The sequence below is a fragment of the Mus caroli genome, unplaced genomic scaffold (genome assembly GCF_978045245.1).
Source record: "Mus caroli unplaced genomic scaffold, Mus_caroli_1 scaffold_2, whole genome shotgun sequence".
NCBI lineage: Eukaryota > Metazoa > Chordata > Mammalia > Rodentia > Muridae > Mus > Mus caroli.
The window spans coordinates 170517883-170533847 of NW_028227257.1; the positions used below are offsets into that span (position 1 = coordinate 170517883).

General features: G+C 45.0%; 1 protein-coding gene across 6 annotated transcripts in view; it reads right to left on the reverse strand.

Moving 5' to 3' along the window:
• The window catches only part of Il15ra (interleukin 15 receptor subunit alpha), a 31302-nt gene extending 26939 nt beyond the window's left edge, over window positions 1-4363 (reverse strand). For 2 of the 6 annotated variants that reach the window (XM_021186511.3, XM_029474193.2), the window contains exon 1: window positions 4021-4359. In XM_021186511.3, coding sequence (XP_021042170.1) covers window positions 4021-4123 — 103 coding nt within the window. In that variant the 5' untranslated portion in view covers window positions 4124-4359. Of the gene's footprint in view, window positions 1-4020 lie in introns of all 6 variants that reach the window. The other 4 variants (XM_021186500.3, XM_021186483.3, XM_029474194.2 and 1 more) reach the window with 3 other exon arrangements.
• Window positions 4364-15965: the final 11602 nt, after the last annotated feature.

Genomic DNA, 15965 nt, shown 5'->3' on the forward strand with positions numbered 1-15965 from the left:
TCACAGTAGTGCACCAATGTATCATTATTATTTTTGTTTTGAAGAGCAAAATTATGTTTTGCCACCAATCAATTTAAAGAGGTATTTATGTTATTCTGATCATTCTCTGAGTGTTTTGTACTAAGAGGGCTTTGCAGTAGCTACTTTGTTTCTCTTCTCAAAAAGGAAGCCTATATCAGGTCTGTCAATAGTGAATGGTCCTCAGAGATAAACATAGGAATAGTTGATATTTGAATGCACGAGGTTATAAAAATACCACAGCTAATCCAAACTGCCAAGTGGTGGTGAGTTACTTAATTTACAAAGCTAGATGGTTTCACAATTACATTAGAAGCAATATATTTCATTGCAATGATAACTTTTAATTTCCTTCCGTCTTAATTACATCTTTTAATACTACAATCTAAGGAGATGTATATCTCCTTAGATATCCGATGTAAGTCTACAGCTATACCATACTGAACTTGATAGGGCTTGTCTGGTCTTGGAAGCTAAGCAAGGTTGTGTCTGGTTGATACTTGGATGGGAACTATCTAAGTATCTAAGATGAGACTTGTAAGCAAGTCTCATCTTGTCTGGTAGATTACAAGCACCATGAAGACTGTAAGTGTATTTCATAGTTCCCTAGTGCTCCTTCCCCAATGCTAAGCCCCATACACATACATGACAGGTATTTATACGTTGCGAGCTTATGAATACATATATCAGATGAAGTTATGGAAACCAGGACTTAGAGTTATGCCACTTTCAAAGTTCTCACATAGCCAGTCCTAATGATCATTAGCATGAAGCATGGGGCGACACCTCTTTCTGTTTCCCAGAACCTGTGGATCAGGCTTCTTTATCAAGTCGGTTTAGAGTCTAAGATGGGCAGGAATCCCTGGCCTACTCTTATATCTGGAGTTCAAGAGTGGTCAGGTTAACATGCCCCTCCCATTCTTTATATGAGGTCAGTGTGCATTTCAGCATTTTCTTTCCCTGAACCTCCCATTTGAAAGCAGATAGGTACTAAGACACGGAGAAGAGAAAATGTGTCCCTTGCCTTCTAGAGGCTCACTCTGACTCCAACATGCCCAATCAGTCAGGGCATCTAGGCTTCCAGTAACCTATTTTTCTTCCTGGCTGAAGTGCCAGCCAACCTATCACACTTCCTCATGGTGCAATAAGTACAGGCTGTACTCAGTCAGCTCATTGCCCCGAGAACTCATCCATTCCTCTTTCCTCGAGTTCCTTAAGTTGAGGTCCTAATCAGCTTCGAGGGTCAGAAGGCTGGGTGGTCACAAGTTGGAGACTCAGCAGGACTTCGCTTGTTCCAGTTTCCCAGAGACACCAGCTCTGCTTCAGGATTTCTTTGTCACCCACTGAACTATTGCAGAAGCTGCAATCTCACTTGCAGCTGTCAGGCTCTCCTGACTGGTTTGTTCCCTACATGCCTGGAGCACATGTCCACCATGCAGCCTAGCAATGTACTTCCTCCACAGACCCTAAAGTCCCCTACTGTATTGCCCAAAAGAGTATTAAGGCTCCCTAGGAGAAAGCCTTCCATTCACATTTACTACCATAGGTGATGAATGACACCAAGGTCATGGAGGGATTCTATAAGAAAGAGAGTCACCAGGGCCAGGCACACACTTGGGAGGCAGATATCTATCATGGACAGCCTGGTCTACATAGAGTTCTAAGCCAGTCAGTGCTACACAGTAAGACCCTATCTCAAGGAAAGAAGGAGAGGGAGGATGAAGAGGAGGAGGAGGAGTAAGGGGAGGAGGGGGAGAAGGGGAAGGAGGAGGAAGAAGAGGAAGGGAAAGAGGAGGAGGAGGAAGAGGAGGAGGAGGAAGAGGAGGAGGAGGAAGATAAAGAATACAGTTTCCCAACATGTTGCCTCTTAAATACTACCATACTGAGACAACTTAAATACCCAACAATCAGGAGGCAACTAATGCTGGTTCACAGATCTAAAAATAAGTCATAGTTTAGCTGGGTATGGAGGCACACACATCCCATAATCCCAGCACTGAGGGAAGGGAGTAGGGAATCATTTTTCACCTGCCATATTGTTTGAGCCTCTCTCTCTCTTTCTCCCTCCCTCCCCACCCTCCTCATACACACACCCCTGGAATTCTCCCCTCTTTGCCCTGCCTCTCTCTCACCCAACTATATTGTGCTGTCCATCCACTCCCATGGATTCAGGTCCTCAGATCTGGATGACAAGAATTTTCACCCACTAAGCCATCTCCTCAGTAGCCACCCATCTCTTTATTTGTTTGTTTGTTTATGCTTTTAGGTCTTAGTATATAGCCCAGACTATCTTTGAACTAGAGGTCCTCCTGCCTCAGCCTTCAGAGTGCTGGGATTATAAAAATACTCCATTACACTGGGTGCTAGTTCACTGTTGATGCAATTACAACATGAACAAAGAATAAGGATTGAGCTAAATAAGCCACACAAGAAAGAGCAGCATGCCTTATAACTCCACTTATAGAAAATACTAGAAAGTGAAACAAATCCAAAGGAAATAAGTTAGACTGTTGCTGAGCTGAGGAGGAGATAAGAATTTTGGAGGACACGGGGGACTTCTTAGTTATGGGTGTGACCCTACTTTGGTTTGCTGATAGTTTCAAGAGTGTAACTTTCATCCTGAAACACAAAGAAACGTACAACTTAAATATATGCAGTTTTCCTGGAGTCAGTTATGACCCAATAAGGCTGTTCTTAAAACCAAGATTCAGGTGCCAGTTGATGGCACCAGTGGAGCCCGAACTTCAGAGAGACTTTCAGGCAAGGAGGTGCTTCCTCTAAGCTGAGCTGGACTGAAACCACATTCACTTTCAGACTATTTGGAATATCTGCAGGCTATTTCTGACATCTCAGGACCGTTCTTTGCTATCCAGTTAAGAGGAATTTACCAACACACTCCAGCTTTACAGATGGAGGGTGGGGACCCAAGAATAAATGAAGCCCCGTAACACCCCTACAGAGCCAACCCCAGGCTCAAGTCTGTGTGGGATAACTATGACCAAGTTCCAAGGAGACTGAGTCAGACGCCCATCACCGGGAAATCTTGCTTTAAAACACACTCAGGGCTAAGGAATTGCTAACTCGCAGGCAAGTCCATGGATGACGCCATTGTCCTCGGTCCCCAAATCCTGTGCACATTTGCAAGCATGTGCTTTCACGCACATTTCTGTGCAGGGAGTATGTAGATTTTTATCAGACTCTGAAGAATTTCATGTTTATAAAAAGATGCAACATCCTGGGTCCGGACGTTGCTAGCCGTTCTCTCTCTTTCCTTCTAGACCTATTGGAACAAAACTAGGAGTCTCAATTCATTCTTCCCGAGACACATTCTGAAACATGCAACACCCCTTCTTCCATGGGAAAACAGTCTCCCCTCCTCTCCAATCGTCCGGGCCCCAAGTTGCCAGTGCGCTTGAGACCCTGGGACTTGTTTTCTAGCGTTCAGATGCGCAACCTGCCTGCTCCACACGTTTTGTTTGTTTGTTTGTTTTTTGTCTTTTTTTTTTCTCCCGCGGACCGCAGTACTTTGCCCAGTGCCTACCACCTAATTTACTTTGACCTGAAAGTCATGAAGGGTGGTTTTTCCTCAAGCCCCTCCTGGAACCCCACAGGAGCGACACCCCACAGCTGGCAGAGGCACACGCACACATTTCTCTAAGTTCTTTAAGTCTTATCGAACTTGTCAGACCTGCTCTCCCTAAGTCACCGAAAAAAGCCGGTGGGATCGCTCAACTCCCTTGCATGTATGGTCCGGGAGCCAGTCTAGAGCAGTGCAAGGGGCCACTCTCTTATCTGTGCTCTCCCAGGCTCCCTCCACGTGTCCCCCCACCCCCACCCAGCTCCCTCCATCCCCGACCCACCACGATCATCTCAGCTGGACTCCTGGCTCAGTTCCGGGAAGATGTGACCCCCCCCCCCCCACACACACACACACTAATCAAGTTCAGCTGGGCGTTGGGGGTCCCCCTCTGCTCCCCTGTTCCGGCGCATGATGCTCCCTACCCGGTGTCACCCTCAGCGGGAGCAACAGTAGCAACAGCAGCAGCAGCAACACAGGAAGGGTCTGGATTCCATAGCCCCGGAGCTGCAGCGAGGCCATGGCCATCGTCCCCAGCAGTGACCCAACGGGACGCAAGGCTGGGGTCCCTGGGAGGTGGCGAGCTCAGCTCCAGGACCAGCCGGCTGCTAAGGAGTATTCGCTTTCGCTTTTGCTTTAGCCCCCGGATTGCAGAGAGGTGCGAAGTGGTGACAGATCTGTGACTCAGCATCCCCACCCCTGCTTTGGAAGAAGCCCCGGCAGCCTGCAGTGACGCCCCCTCCCCAGTTGGGCTGCTCCTGTCCCCCGAAGCGCTGGGGCTCTCACCCGTACAAGCCGGCGATCCAGCGATCTCCCTTTTCATTCCTTAATGCTGTCTTCACTGCAGAGGCAAACTCCTTTGAGTCCACTCTGCCGCTTCGCACCCACACCTGATTTCAGCCTCGTTCACTTGTCATCTGTCCTGGCTGCTGACCTTAGATTGCAACTTTCAGAGTTTCCCTCTAAGTAGCCCTGAGCTTGACTGTCCGTGCTCTGTGTCCTTGGGCGACTGCATAGGTGTCGCCCCAGTGCAGCCAACGGGCAGTTCTGGGCGGACGATTCTACACCCGAGTCACTTTCCTGGTGCACTCGGGCTCCAAGCTGCTCCTGGCTTCCACACAGCTGCTCCTGGCTGCCTGCCTGCAGTGGTGCTGGCAGTGGCCAGGCCTTAGACACTTTGCCTTCTTCCGGCTGTACCTTTCCAACTCAAGAAAGTGCCAAGTGTTTGAAATGGAAGAAGGGGTGAAGAGGAGAGGGAGGGGAAGGAATAGAAAAAGGAGGAAAGACAGGGAAGAGGAAGAGGGAGAGAGAAAGATATAGAGAAGGAAAAGGAGGAGAGGAGAAAGAGGAGGGAGGAGAGGGGGAGGGGAGAGAAGGAGAGGAAAGAGGAGGAGGAAGAAAGAAGGAAGGTACATTATTCATCTTCGTACCTCACATATAATTTCTTTAGTCAATACACAACTCTTCAGAGTCTAAGAAACACATCCCCTTCTAAGTGTGTGGGTTAATTTAAAGAAGAAAAAAAAAAACTTTACTGGAATTTTAAGTTAAGTCCCATACTGTGGGACCAGATCTGGGGAAGGGGTGGGGGGACAGACGGACACTGAGTGCTCAGTCAGAAACGCCCTTAAATATGTAGATGTGGCATAAGAAGACAGATACGCCTGGCTTTCAGTCTATAGCTCCCTAAATACAATCTGGCACCATAATGAAGCTACTGAGAGAACGCATGCTGATTCTGTTTGGAAAGAATGTAATGATGTGCGATTGAAGTCACCCATCCCCTAGGCGTGGTGGGCAACAGTGAGCTCTATACTTGACCCTCTTCCCTGAAGAGTTTTAAGATTGGCACAATAAATATGAAATACACACAATAAAAATTCAGAGAGAGGATCAGAAACCACATATTCCAGTCTCGTATAGTCAATGAAAAACCTGGAGAGATAGCTCAGCGGTTAAGAGTACTGGATGGAAACAAAGAGAGAGAGAGAGAGAGAGAGAGAGAGAGAGAGAGAGAGAGAGAGAGAGAGAGAGAGTACTGCATGCTCTTCCAAAGGTTCAGGATTCCAAGACTCACATGGTGCTCATCACTGTCCATAATTCTGGTTTCAGGGGATCCAGTTCCCTCTTCTTTGGGCATTGCATGCACACAGTACACAGACAAATGTAGTCAGCATTCATTCACACACATTTTTTAAAAAGTATAATGAATGCCAACATTTTATCTGCTTCAAACTTAGAAACACACCTTTTATGATGGACATTTTCAAATATCAAAAAAGGAGAGGTAGCCAGGCATGGTGGTACACACACCTGAGTCCCAGCTCATAAGAGGCAGACTCGAGAGGACTAGAAGCCAGACTTACTACACAGCAACTTCATTGCCAGCTCGGGTCACATGAGGCTCTGTGTGTGCTGTGTGGGGACAGAAACATAGTTTCCTAGTGTCACCCTCAGCAACTCAATAAGTGTCCTTAATCTTTTGGAACCAAACAGAAATTTGTGGCTTCAATGTGGAAAAAGTGCCAGGAGTGGACAATGTGGCACAGGGTAAAGTATAGTAAAGATATTTTAAATTCAGGGTTCAGAGGAGGAGCTCAGAGAGTTAAAGCACACCGTAGAACAGGGATGGGTGTGGGGTTCTCTAAGAGGGAGTCACATTTCACTGCCTTTACAATAGTCATATGGAGAGTTTTATTGGATGTTGAAACTATTTTCTTCTAAGAGAAGTTGAGGACCTTATTGATAAGTATGGTTTAGACCATCGGAAGACAAGTATTCGCCTCTAAATGGGATATCTGTATCACACCTCTCCCCCAAGGCATGAGGGTCATCACAGAAGTAGGAGCCAGAGGAAATAGACATCTGCAGAAAAACAGTATTTGGTGGATATGACAGTGCACTTGCACACATGAACTCACAATAGCAGGGACTGCATGCAAGTCCTGCCCAGAATCAAGGTAGCCAAAATACCAGCATGGATGGAGGAGAATTTCAGGAAGTCCCACCCCAGCCTAAGAAGCAATTGGTCACTGATGGCTGTTGAGGGGATTGTGTGTGTGTGAGAGAGAGGGGGAAGAGGGAGAGGGGGAAAGGAGAGGGGAGGGGAGAGAGAGAGAGAGAGAGAGAGAGAGAGAGAGAGAGAGAGAGAGAGACTGTCATTTTTTGTTTGTTTGAGGGCTATAAATTATAAAAAGCTAATCATGAGCCAGGGTTTGTTTTTTTTTTGAGACAGGGTTTCTCTGTGTAGCCCTGGCTGTCTTGGAACTCACTCTGTAGACCAGGCTGGCCTCGAACTCAGAAATTCGCCTGCCTCTGCTCCCCAAGTGCTGGGATTAAAGGCGTACGCCACTACACCCGGCTGTTTTGTTTTGTTATTTAATTATATATTTCTTTACAAATAAAGAGTATAAACTTCGATTAAGACACTATCACGATGAGTTCAAAATTGTGCTGTATTTGAAGGCATCTTGTAATCACATTTTAAGGCCTCTCTTTTAATCATGAGGCTTTAAGACTGTTCTTGCTTGAATTAGTTTTGTTTCCATTTTCTTATTCTTCATAACTGGCACTGTCACCTGCGTGTCAGGCTTTTTTTCCTGTGGTTCCCACCCAGGTCTCTTATCTTCTTGCCATGTCTTCCTCTGACACATCAGGTTTTACTCTTCATCTTTTTGTTCTTTTGTCTTAGTCACTGTTCTATTGCTGTGAAGAGACACTGTGATCAAGGCAACTCTTATGAAGGAAAGCATTGAACTGGCGCCTTTCTTACAGTTTCAGGGCTTAGCCAGTATCATCATGGCACAGAGCATTATGGTATGTGTGGGGCTGGAGCAGATGCTGAGATTCTGATCCATAGGCCAAAAGAGAATGGAACTAGACCTGGTTTGGGCTTTTGAAATCTCAAAACCCAACCCTCAATGACACACTTCTTCTAAAAAGGACACACCCACTTCAACAAGACCACACCCACTTCAACAAGGCCATACCTCCTAATCCTTTCAATCCTTTCAAATAGTGCCGCCCACATGACTAGGCATTTGAATATGCAAGCCTATGGGGTCCATTTTTATTCAAGTCACCACAACTTCCTTCATCTGAAGCACTCTTTTCTCAGTTTCAGGATTACATTATCTGAATGGTATTTGTGCTCCTTCATTTCTGTGTCAGTTTGACACAAGCTGGAATCACTGGGAAGAGAGAACCTCATCTGAGGAAGTCTCTAAAGCATTTCTTGATTGATGATTGATGAGGGACAATTGAGCTCACTGTGGGCAATATCATCCCTACACAGTTGCCCCTGGTGCTATAGGGCTGCAGAGGTGGCTCAGCCCTTAAGAATACTGACTGCTCTTCCAGAGTTCTGGAGTGCAATTCCCAGCAACCATGAGGTGGCTCACAACCATCCATAATGGGATCTGATGCCCTCTTCTGGTGTGTATGAAGATAGCTACAGTGTACTCCTATACATAAAACAAATCAAACCTGAGGGGGGGGGGGGAGAGAGAGAGAGAGAGAGAGAGAGAGAGAGAGAGAGAGAGGTGGAAGGGGAAGGGGAAGAGGGAGGGTAAGGGAGGGGGAGGGGAAAGGGGGAGGAGGACGGGTAGGGGGAGGAGAAGGCTGATGGATTCATGGGGAGCAAGCCAAAAAGCCATACTTCTTCATGGCCTCTCCATCACTTCCTGCCTTGAGCTCTTCTTGCCCCAACTCCCCTTCACGATGAACTGTGAGCTGTGAGGCTGAATCAGTGTCTGCATCTGCACAAAGGGGTGGGAGCACTGCCTTTGTGGACGGTCACTTCTGTAGACTCTGACTCTTTACCGAACTGTGAAGTTGGAAGGAGCCAGTTTTCTCTCCAGCTGTCTCCACATTGCTTGGAAGAAGCAGGTCAAAGGGCAACGTGTGGGAATTGTTTCTCTCCTTCTGCCACGTGGATCCCAGGGATCAAATTCTAGTTGTCAAGTTTCCTGGCAAGTGCTTTCCCTGCTGAGCCATTTTGCTGATCTGGAGGAAGCATTTTTGTTCATTAGAAATCCAGCAATGCCTATTAGAATTGTTTAAACTAGACAAGACTTTTTGCTTTCCTGCCAACTAGTGGATGAGGCCAGATTTACTCTCGATTCAATGAGAAAGCTGTAATTTCTTGTTTTGAAAAAATTTAAGTTGATACATATATTCATTGTGTACATAATGATGTACATAATGATAGACTTCATTATGACATTTTAATACGTGTATATATAATGCATTTGGGTCATTACCCTCTTGTCCCCTCCCTCCTGCTGACGGTCTCTTTTCTCACAGATAAACATGTACATAGGATGCACTTGCATCATATTCATGCTCATTACTCTCTTGTCCTCTACCACTGATCTCTTTTATCATTACAGATAGCTCTCTTTCTATTTCCACAGAATGTGTGTGTGTGTATGTGTGTGTGTATGTGTTGCACTCAGAAGCTGTGATTACATGCTCACAACCTGCATAGGGCCTACCAACACGCCATTGTAGAGAAGACGGGGCTCCCTGGGCGTTTATAGACAGCTCATTTTCTTCCGTGTTGTAAGCACTGGTGAGAAGAGTTTCTGAACACTCTATCCAACTGCATCCTCTGGCCTTTATATTCTTTTTTCATCTTTCTGTTCTTTGATCTTACATGAGCCTTGAAAGAAGTGGGATAAATGTCCCATGTACAGCGGAGCGTTTAACAGTCTCTCTGTCTGTCTGCCTCTCTCTCTCTCTCTCTCATCTCTCTCTGTCTTCTCTCTCTGTCTCTCTTGTCTGTCTCTCCTCTCTTGTCTGTCTCTCTGTCTATATCTCTCTGACTCTGTCTCTCTCTGTCTCTCTCTCTCTCTCAATGGGTTTCACTGTGTAGCCCTGACTATCACGGAATTTACTCTATAGACCAGCCTGGCCTCGAAATCACAGAGATCTTCCTGTCTCTGCCTCCCAAGTGCTGGGAGTAAAGACATGCACCACTACCACCCAGCTCAACACTCTCTGATTATCAGAGCTTTGACTAGTTATAAGTCTCTACAATAACTACTTGTTCCTGCAAAAAAAGAAGCTTCTATGACCAAAGTGGACGAAATAGTATTCTATAGGTATAAACATAAATATTCAGGAGATAATTTGATAGGACACCTTGTCCATTTGGCAAAACAACAGCAGATGCTTCTCTAATAGTACCTATGGCCTTCCTGGACTCTGACTTTTGATCAAGGTTACTGTACCAGACATGAGTTGAATGGAACAGGCCTCAAATTGAATCAGAAAGTAGTTGTCCATCCCATAGTAAGCATGAAGCTCTTGAACCAGTGAGCATATCTTGCCTGCCAGGTCAGTAGTATAACATTCAGGACTCATAACTGAGTAAGACTGTTGTAAAGAATTCTCCCCGTGATAGTCAGGGCTACACAGTGAAACCCATTGAGAGAGAGAGAGATACAGAGAGAGACAGAGAAGTAGTAGCATCTTCTAACACTAAGACAGCTAGCACAGCTGTAATTTCCATGTGGGTCCAGAAGTCTGGATATCCATCACAACCAGCCAGGTGAGCTTCAGTAACTATGACCGCTCATTTATGGTTTGTAACCATACAGATGTGTTTTGTATTTGAGCTACATTGTATCAAAAATTGGCTGAGTATATTCTAATTGGTCTTTACACCCTGAAACACTGGTAGATAAAACAACTTTAAACTTACCAGGCAAGGAAAACAAAGAGTAGTTGGTGAGGCAGGTGCTGTCTCTTTAAGTTTCAGCTTGGGGAATTGTCTTAGTCAGGGTTTCTATTCCTGCACAAACATCATGACCAAGAAGCAAATTGGGGAGGAAAGGGTTTATTCAGCTTACATTTCCATACTGCTGTTCATCACCAAGGAAGTCAGGACTGGAACTCAAGCAGGTCAGGAAGCAGGAGCTGATGCAGAGGCCATGGAGGGATGTTCTTTACTGGCTTGCTTCTCCTGGCTTGCTCAGCCTGCTCTCTTATAGAACCAAGACTACCAGCCCAGAGATGGTCCCACCCACAAGGGGCCTTTCCCCCTTGATCACTAACTGAGAAAATGCCTTACAGTTGGATCTCATGGAGGCATTTCCTCAACTGAAGCTCCTCTCTCTGTGATAACTCCAGCTGTGTCAAGTTGACACAAAACCAGCCAGTACAGGAATGGATATGCATGCATCGATCGTATTTTTTGGTTAAATCAAATCATATCATCTTGCTTGAGCTTAAGAGTGTGATGAAGAGGATTTCCCCTTGTGGACCAGCAACGACGTATGAACATTTGCACCTGCTTCGAGACAGCGTAATGGGTTCCCCTTGTATTCCATAACGTGTCTTTTAGGATTTCTTTGAATTTGTCATTTTTAACCACGATTTTCAACTTGATTGAATTTGGAATCACCATGGAAACACACCTCTGTGTGGGTCTATGAAGATGCTTGCGAACAGGGAAGATCCATCCTGAAATGCCTGGTACCATTTCATGGGCAAACTGACCTTCACTATCCCTCTGTTTCTAGATTTTAGATGTGACCTGCTCCTTCTACATCTCTTGTCATACTTTCTCTGCCAAGATGAGCCACATTCCCTAGGACAACAATTCCAGACAAACCCTTTTTCCCTTAAGTTGCTTCCTGTTGAGTGTTTGATACACACACACACACACATACATACACACACACACACACATACACACATACACACACATTCACACACATACACACAAGACATCTTCAGGGATGGGAATTGTTGGAGAGGAAAGGAAATGGCCATGACTCCCAAATGTGTCCTTTGTGGAGCAAAATATTATGTATTTTTCCTAAGACAAGGGAACAGATTGGCCTCCAAACCTAGGGTAAGAACCATAGTTTATAGTCATAGTGGTTAATATCTGATTCTAAGCCCTCAGTGTCCTTGCTTGAATATTTTTCATCCCAGGTTTGTTTCCTTTATCCACTGCAGTAATTTCCTAGATTAATTATTAACTCAATTCGAATTTGGTTTAAAATTTGACCTTGGGGTCAAAGATGTTGTATAATGGAGAGGGAGTGTAGCAGGTGGCAGCCTGCATGTCTGTGGGTGTCCATTCAATTCCCAGGACAGTGCCCATCTGGAGACTCACTTTGCTGCAGGCCTGTGGCAGGGTCCCCGAGCTCTTTCCCCTGAGAGGTATGCCTGTTCGTGTCCTCAGCTAACCATGCCTTACAAGTTGGGCAGGTAGGAACCCTTGGATCTTGTTTGGGCCATATTTATTAAAGGAAAATTAAAGGAATTTTCCCTTGTTTTTCCAAGTCCAGTCTGTTGGGCTTGTATTCATAGTGGTTGGTCTCAAAACACAGCTAGGCCATTCTAAATTCTCAGGTACCTCAGCTTAACAAGGACTCTGGTATTAGAACTGTCTCTCCTCCACAACTCACAAAGCTTCAAGAAGTCTGAAGCTTTGGCCTTAAGTACTCTGTATCTTTCCCTTTCCCATCACAGAGAGGCTGTGAGTGGGTAGGAAGGAAACCAGTTCTGCTGTTTCCTGCTCCCCCACTTCTCTGGTCACACAGGAGGTGGGATGTTTTTCAACCCAGCAGATTAACATCTAGGGATCTTAAGTTTCCCAGTTCATGTGTAGGTGGTTACAAGGGACGTGCACACAGTCGAGTTCCCTAGCTTGTTAGCTGGAATGCAGAATGTCACCCGCCATCCTGTGACTTCAGCTATGGAGTTTCTGCATGTAGTGTTTCCAAACCTCCATCTTGACATATGTGGATCAGAGGTCCCCCTCATTGACATTTACCACTAGAGTTCAGTTTATCTGGACTGTTGTTTGCATAGAGGGCAGAACTTACAACTCTAGTTGCAATTTTGGAGGGGATGAAAAAGGGAGGATTCAAGAGCATCCTAATATACTGGTGTCTGTCTCAGGGTTGGTTTTTTGTTTTTTGTTTTGTTTTGTTTTGTTTTTTGGTCTGGCTTGCCAGAGTACTTGCTTAATCTGCACTAGGCCCCGTGATCTATCTCCGGCATTGTGTAAATGGAGCATGGTGGTATGTGCCTGTGATCCCAGCACTCAGGAGGTAGAGACAGGAGGACCAGAAGTTCAAGGGTATTTGTCAATAGATAGGAAGTTCAAGGCCCAAGAAAGCCAAGTTTATAGCTGGGTAAGTTGATGCATACCTGAAATACCAGAGAGCTGAAATAGGATTGTAAACTCAAAGCCAGCTTGAACTGCACAGTGAGACGCTGTCTCGATAACAAAAACACCAAATTTGTAGGTTTTTTTTTCTCTTCTCTGTCACCAGTAGTGTTGTTTATCCAAAGAACAATTTAGCTTCAAGGAGACTGTATCCCCAAGTTCTGCCTCTAATATATAAGTGTTGGGGATTGGTTCCAATGCTTTGAATTAATCTGGGCCCCCCAAATTAGGAATCTGCATGTCCTAACACTGAAGATCCTTGTCCCCAATTGGTTTTTGTTCAATCAATAAAGAGCCAAAATCTAATGGTTGGACAGGTAGACTAAGGCGGGACCTTTAGATTTGCACAGGCTAGGAACTGGGAGAAAGGAAGACAGAGAGTGGAGAACACTCAGGGGAGAAGAATAGACTGTAAGCACTGCAGGAGAGAAAGCCAACCAGCCATGTAAGAATTCAGGTGAGTAGCCACTGGCCACTTCTACATTGGGCCTGGGGTAACAGGGGAAGGTTCAGGAGGCTCAGGAATACCGGAAGGGAGCATTTGCTAGCAGAGGGAGGTTTAGGAGTGCTCAGCCTTTGAGCTAGTCAAAAATTAACTGACATGTGTGTGTGCACGTGTGCGTGTGGGGTGTGTGTGTGTGTGTGTGTGTGTGTGTAGCTAAACTTGCTGCTACAAATAAGGGCTTCATGTGTGTGTGTGTATGCATGTGTGATGGGAAAAAAAAAAGCCTGTACTATGGTGCATATGTGGAGTTAATGGCACCAGGTCTCTAAACATCTGGGTTCCAGAGATTGAATTCAGTCATCAGGCTTGGCCACAAGTACCTTTGTCCACTGGCCATCTCACTGGCCCCTTACTATAAGGTTTTGATATATGGCCAAGGAACCAGACTAAAATAATCCAAATCCTTAATATTACAGCAGAACAGGGAATGTATTTTATCCTTCTCACTTGAGGAGTGGAATGGAAATAAGAGGAAGGGCTTTAGGAACCCCAGAAGCTTTCTATTTTCTATTCATGACTTACCCAGAAACCCCGAGAGATGGGGTTGTCTCCATAAGAACTCATGCATTTCATCTCAGGAACTTGCCTGCTGGAGGGGAACTCTCAGGCAGAGTCATTCAACACAAAACAAGTAGTTGTTCTCTCTCTCTCTCTCTCTCTCTCTCTCTCTCTCTCTCTCTCTCTCAAAATATTTTGATGCCAGTATTACCATAAGAAAAAAATTGTTATGGGGAGAGGTTTGTATATAGCTGGTAATAGTACAAGTGTTAGTGATCGTTAATTTTGTCCTCACAAGGTAAAAGTCATGGCCTCAACTGAAGTTTGTTTTTTACCAAAGTTCAGTCCAATGCAATCAGCCATGTTGCAATGCCTCCCTGGCATCAGACAAATGTCTAGACTTCTTCAACTTTGTCTCCTTGTCAAACTTAAAATGGGGTTCTTGCCATTGGGATTTGTAGCTCCCAAGACAAGGCCATGTGCCTGCTGGTAAGAAGAGCTAAGGGAGGAAATGCCACTTATGCTCTCATCACACACTGCTTCTACTCACACCTCTGGGTTCAAAGCTTAATCACATGGCCACAGGTGGCTGAAGGAGGCTGACAAACAGCATTAGCTTAGGTGAAAGATATTCTGTTTCACTTTTCTGTAGCTGTGAAATAAACACCACAACCAATGCAACTATGGGTAAGAAATGGTTTATTTTAGCTTATACTTCTAGGTCACAATCTATCATTGAGAGAGATCAAACAGAAGCCACGGAAGAAAGCCATGCTTCTTCCAAAGAGACGCCACTGTCACTGGCTCATGTCACTGGCCTGTTTGCTTCTATAACCCAAGTCATCCTGCCAATGGGTGGTGCCTTTGACAGTGGGTTGGGCCTTCCCATATCAATCATCAGTGGGACAATCTGATCAGGAGAATCTTCCACTGAGGTCCCCTCTTCTCAGACGTCTCTTAGATTGTGCCACATTCGCAACATAAGCTCCCAGAACACCAAAAAGATGTGTTCTTCTAAAATGCGGGCTATTATTACTAATGGGAAGAAGGGAAGACTAGATGCAGGGTGCCATTGAAGCTTCTGTCATAACGACTCATTTTCCATTGCTTTGCATCTCATGCTTGATAATTCCCACATCGCAGCTGTGCCTGAGTCTGGCTGAGATGCTCCCATGAGTCTCCAAAGTATGTCTTGTCTTTGCCTTACTTGTGTTCTTCATCACTGTGGCAAAGCATCAACAGAGATAGTGTCGGGAGGAGAGGGGAGCGCTAGCTCAGTTTTAGAGGGTACACGACACAGTGGCCAGTACGTGCCTTACTGGAGGGACTCTGTGGCAGCAGAAGTATGTTGTGAAACTCCTCATATGATGGCTTCCTGGGACAGCAGAGAGGGAGACTGGAAGCAAGTCTGGTTCACCTCCAGGGACCTGTCTCCATGAGCAAGGCCCCACCTCTTAAGGGTTCCAAAACCCAAAGCAGCACTGCTAGCTGATGTCTGAACACAGGAGCTGTGGGGGCCATTTCCAATCCAAACCACAATAGCTTTTTAGCATAATCTGTCAGACCTTCTTTATGTTATTAAAAAATTACTAAAACCATGTAAAATGATTGAGGGTCCCAAAGGCTTTCTTAATATACACTAGTATCTATAGATATTAATCATCTTAAAACTAAAACAAAGAAAAAATTTAAAATATTATTTACTAATTCTTTTATTAACAAGATAAATCTATTATGTGTTAACACCAGAGTGATAGTATCATGCATGTAGCTTCTAGAAAATTCTACTCTACACTTGTGAAGGAGAGTAAAATAGTTAAACATCTTAGTATTATAAAAAAAATTTTGTTATCATTACCCCATCTCCCATATTGAGTAATGACAATAAAATTCAATTTAATGGGGCTGTGGAGATGGCTCAGTGGTTAGGAGAACTAGCTGCTTTTAAAGAGAACAAGGGTTTAAATCCCATCACCTCCATGGCAGCTCATAACCACCTATTCCAGGGACATTGAACATATTTTTCTGGCTTCCCTGGGCACCAGGCACACACATCGTGCACAGATATATATTAAAAATTAATTTTATACAAGTAAGACTGTTTTTATGGAAAGGTTGAGGGGTAAGGCAGGGTTTTGCTCGTAGGTGAAGCTGATCTCTGATTCACTGCAATCCTG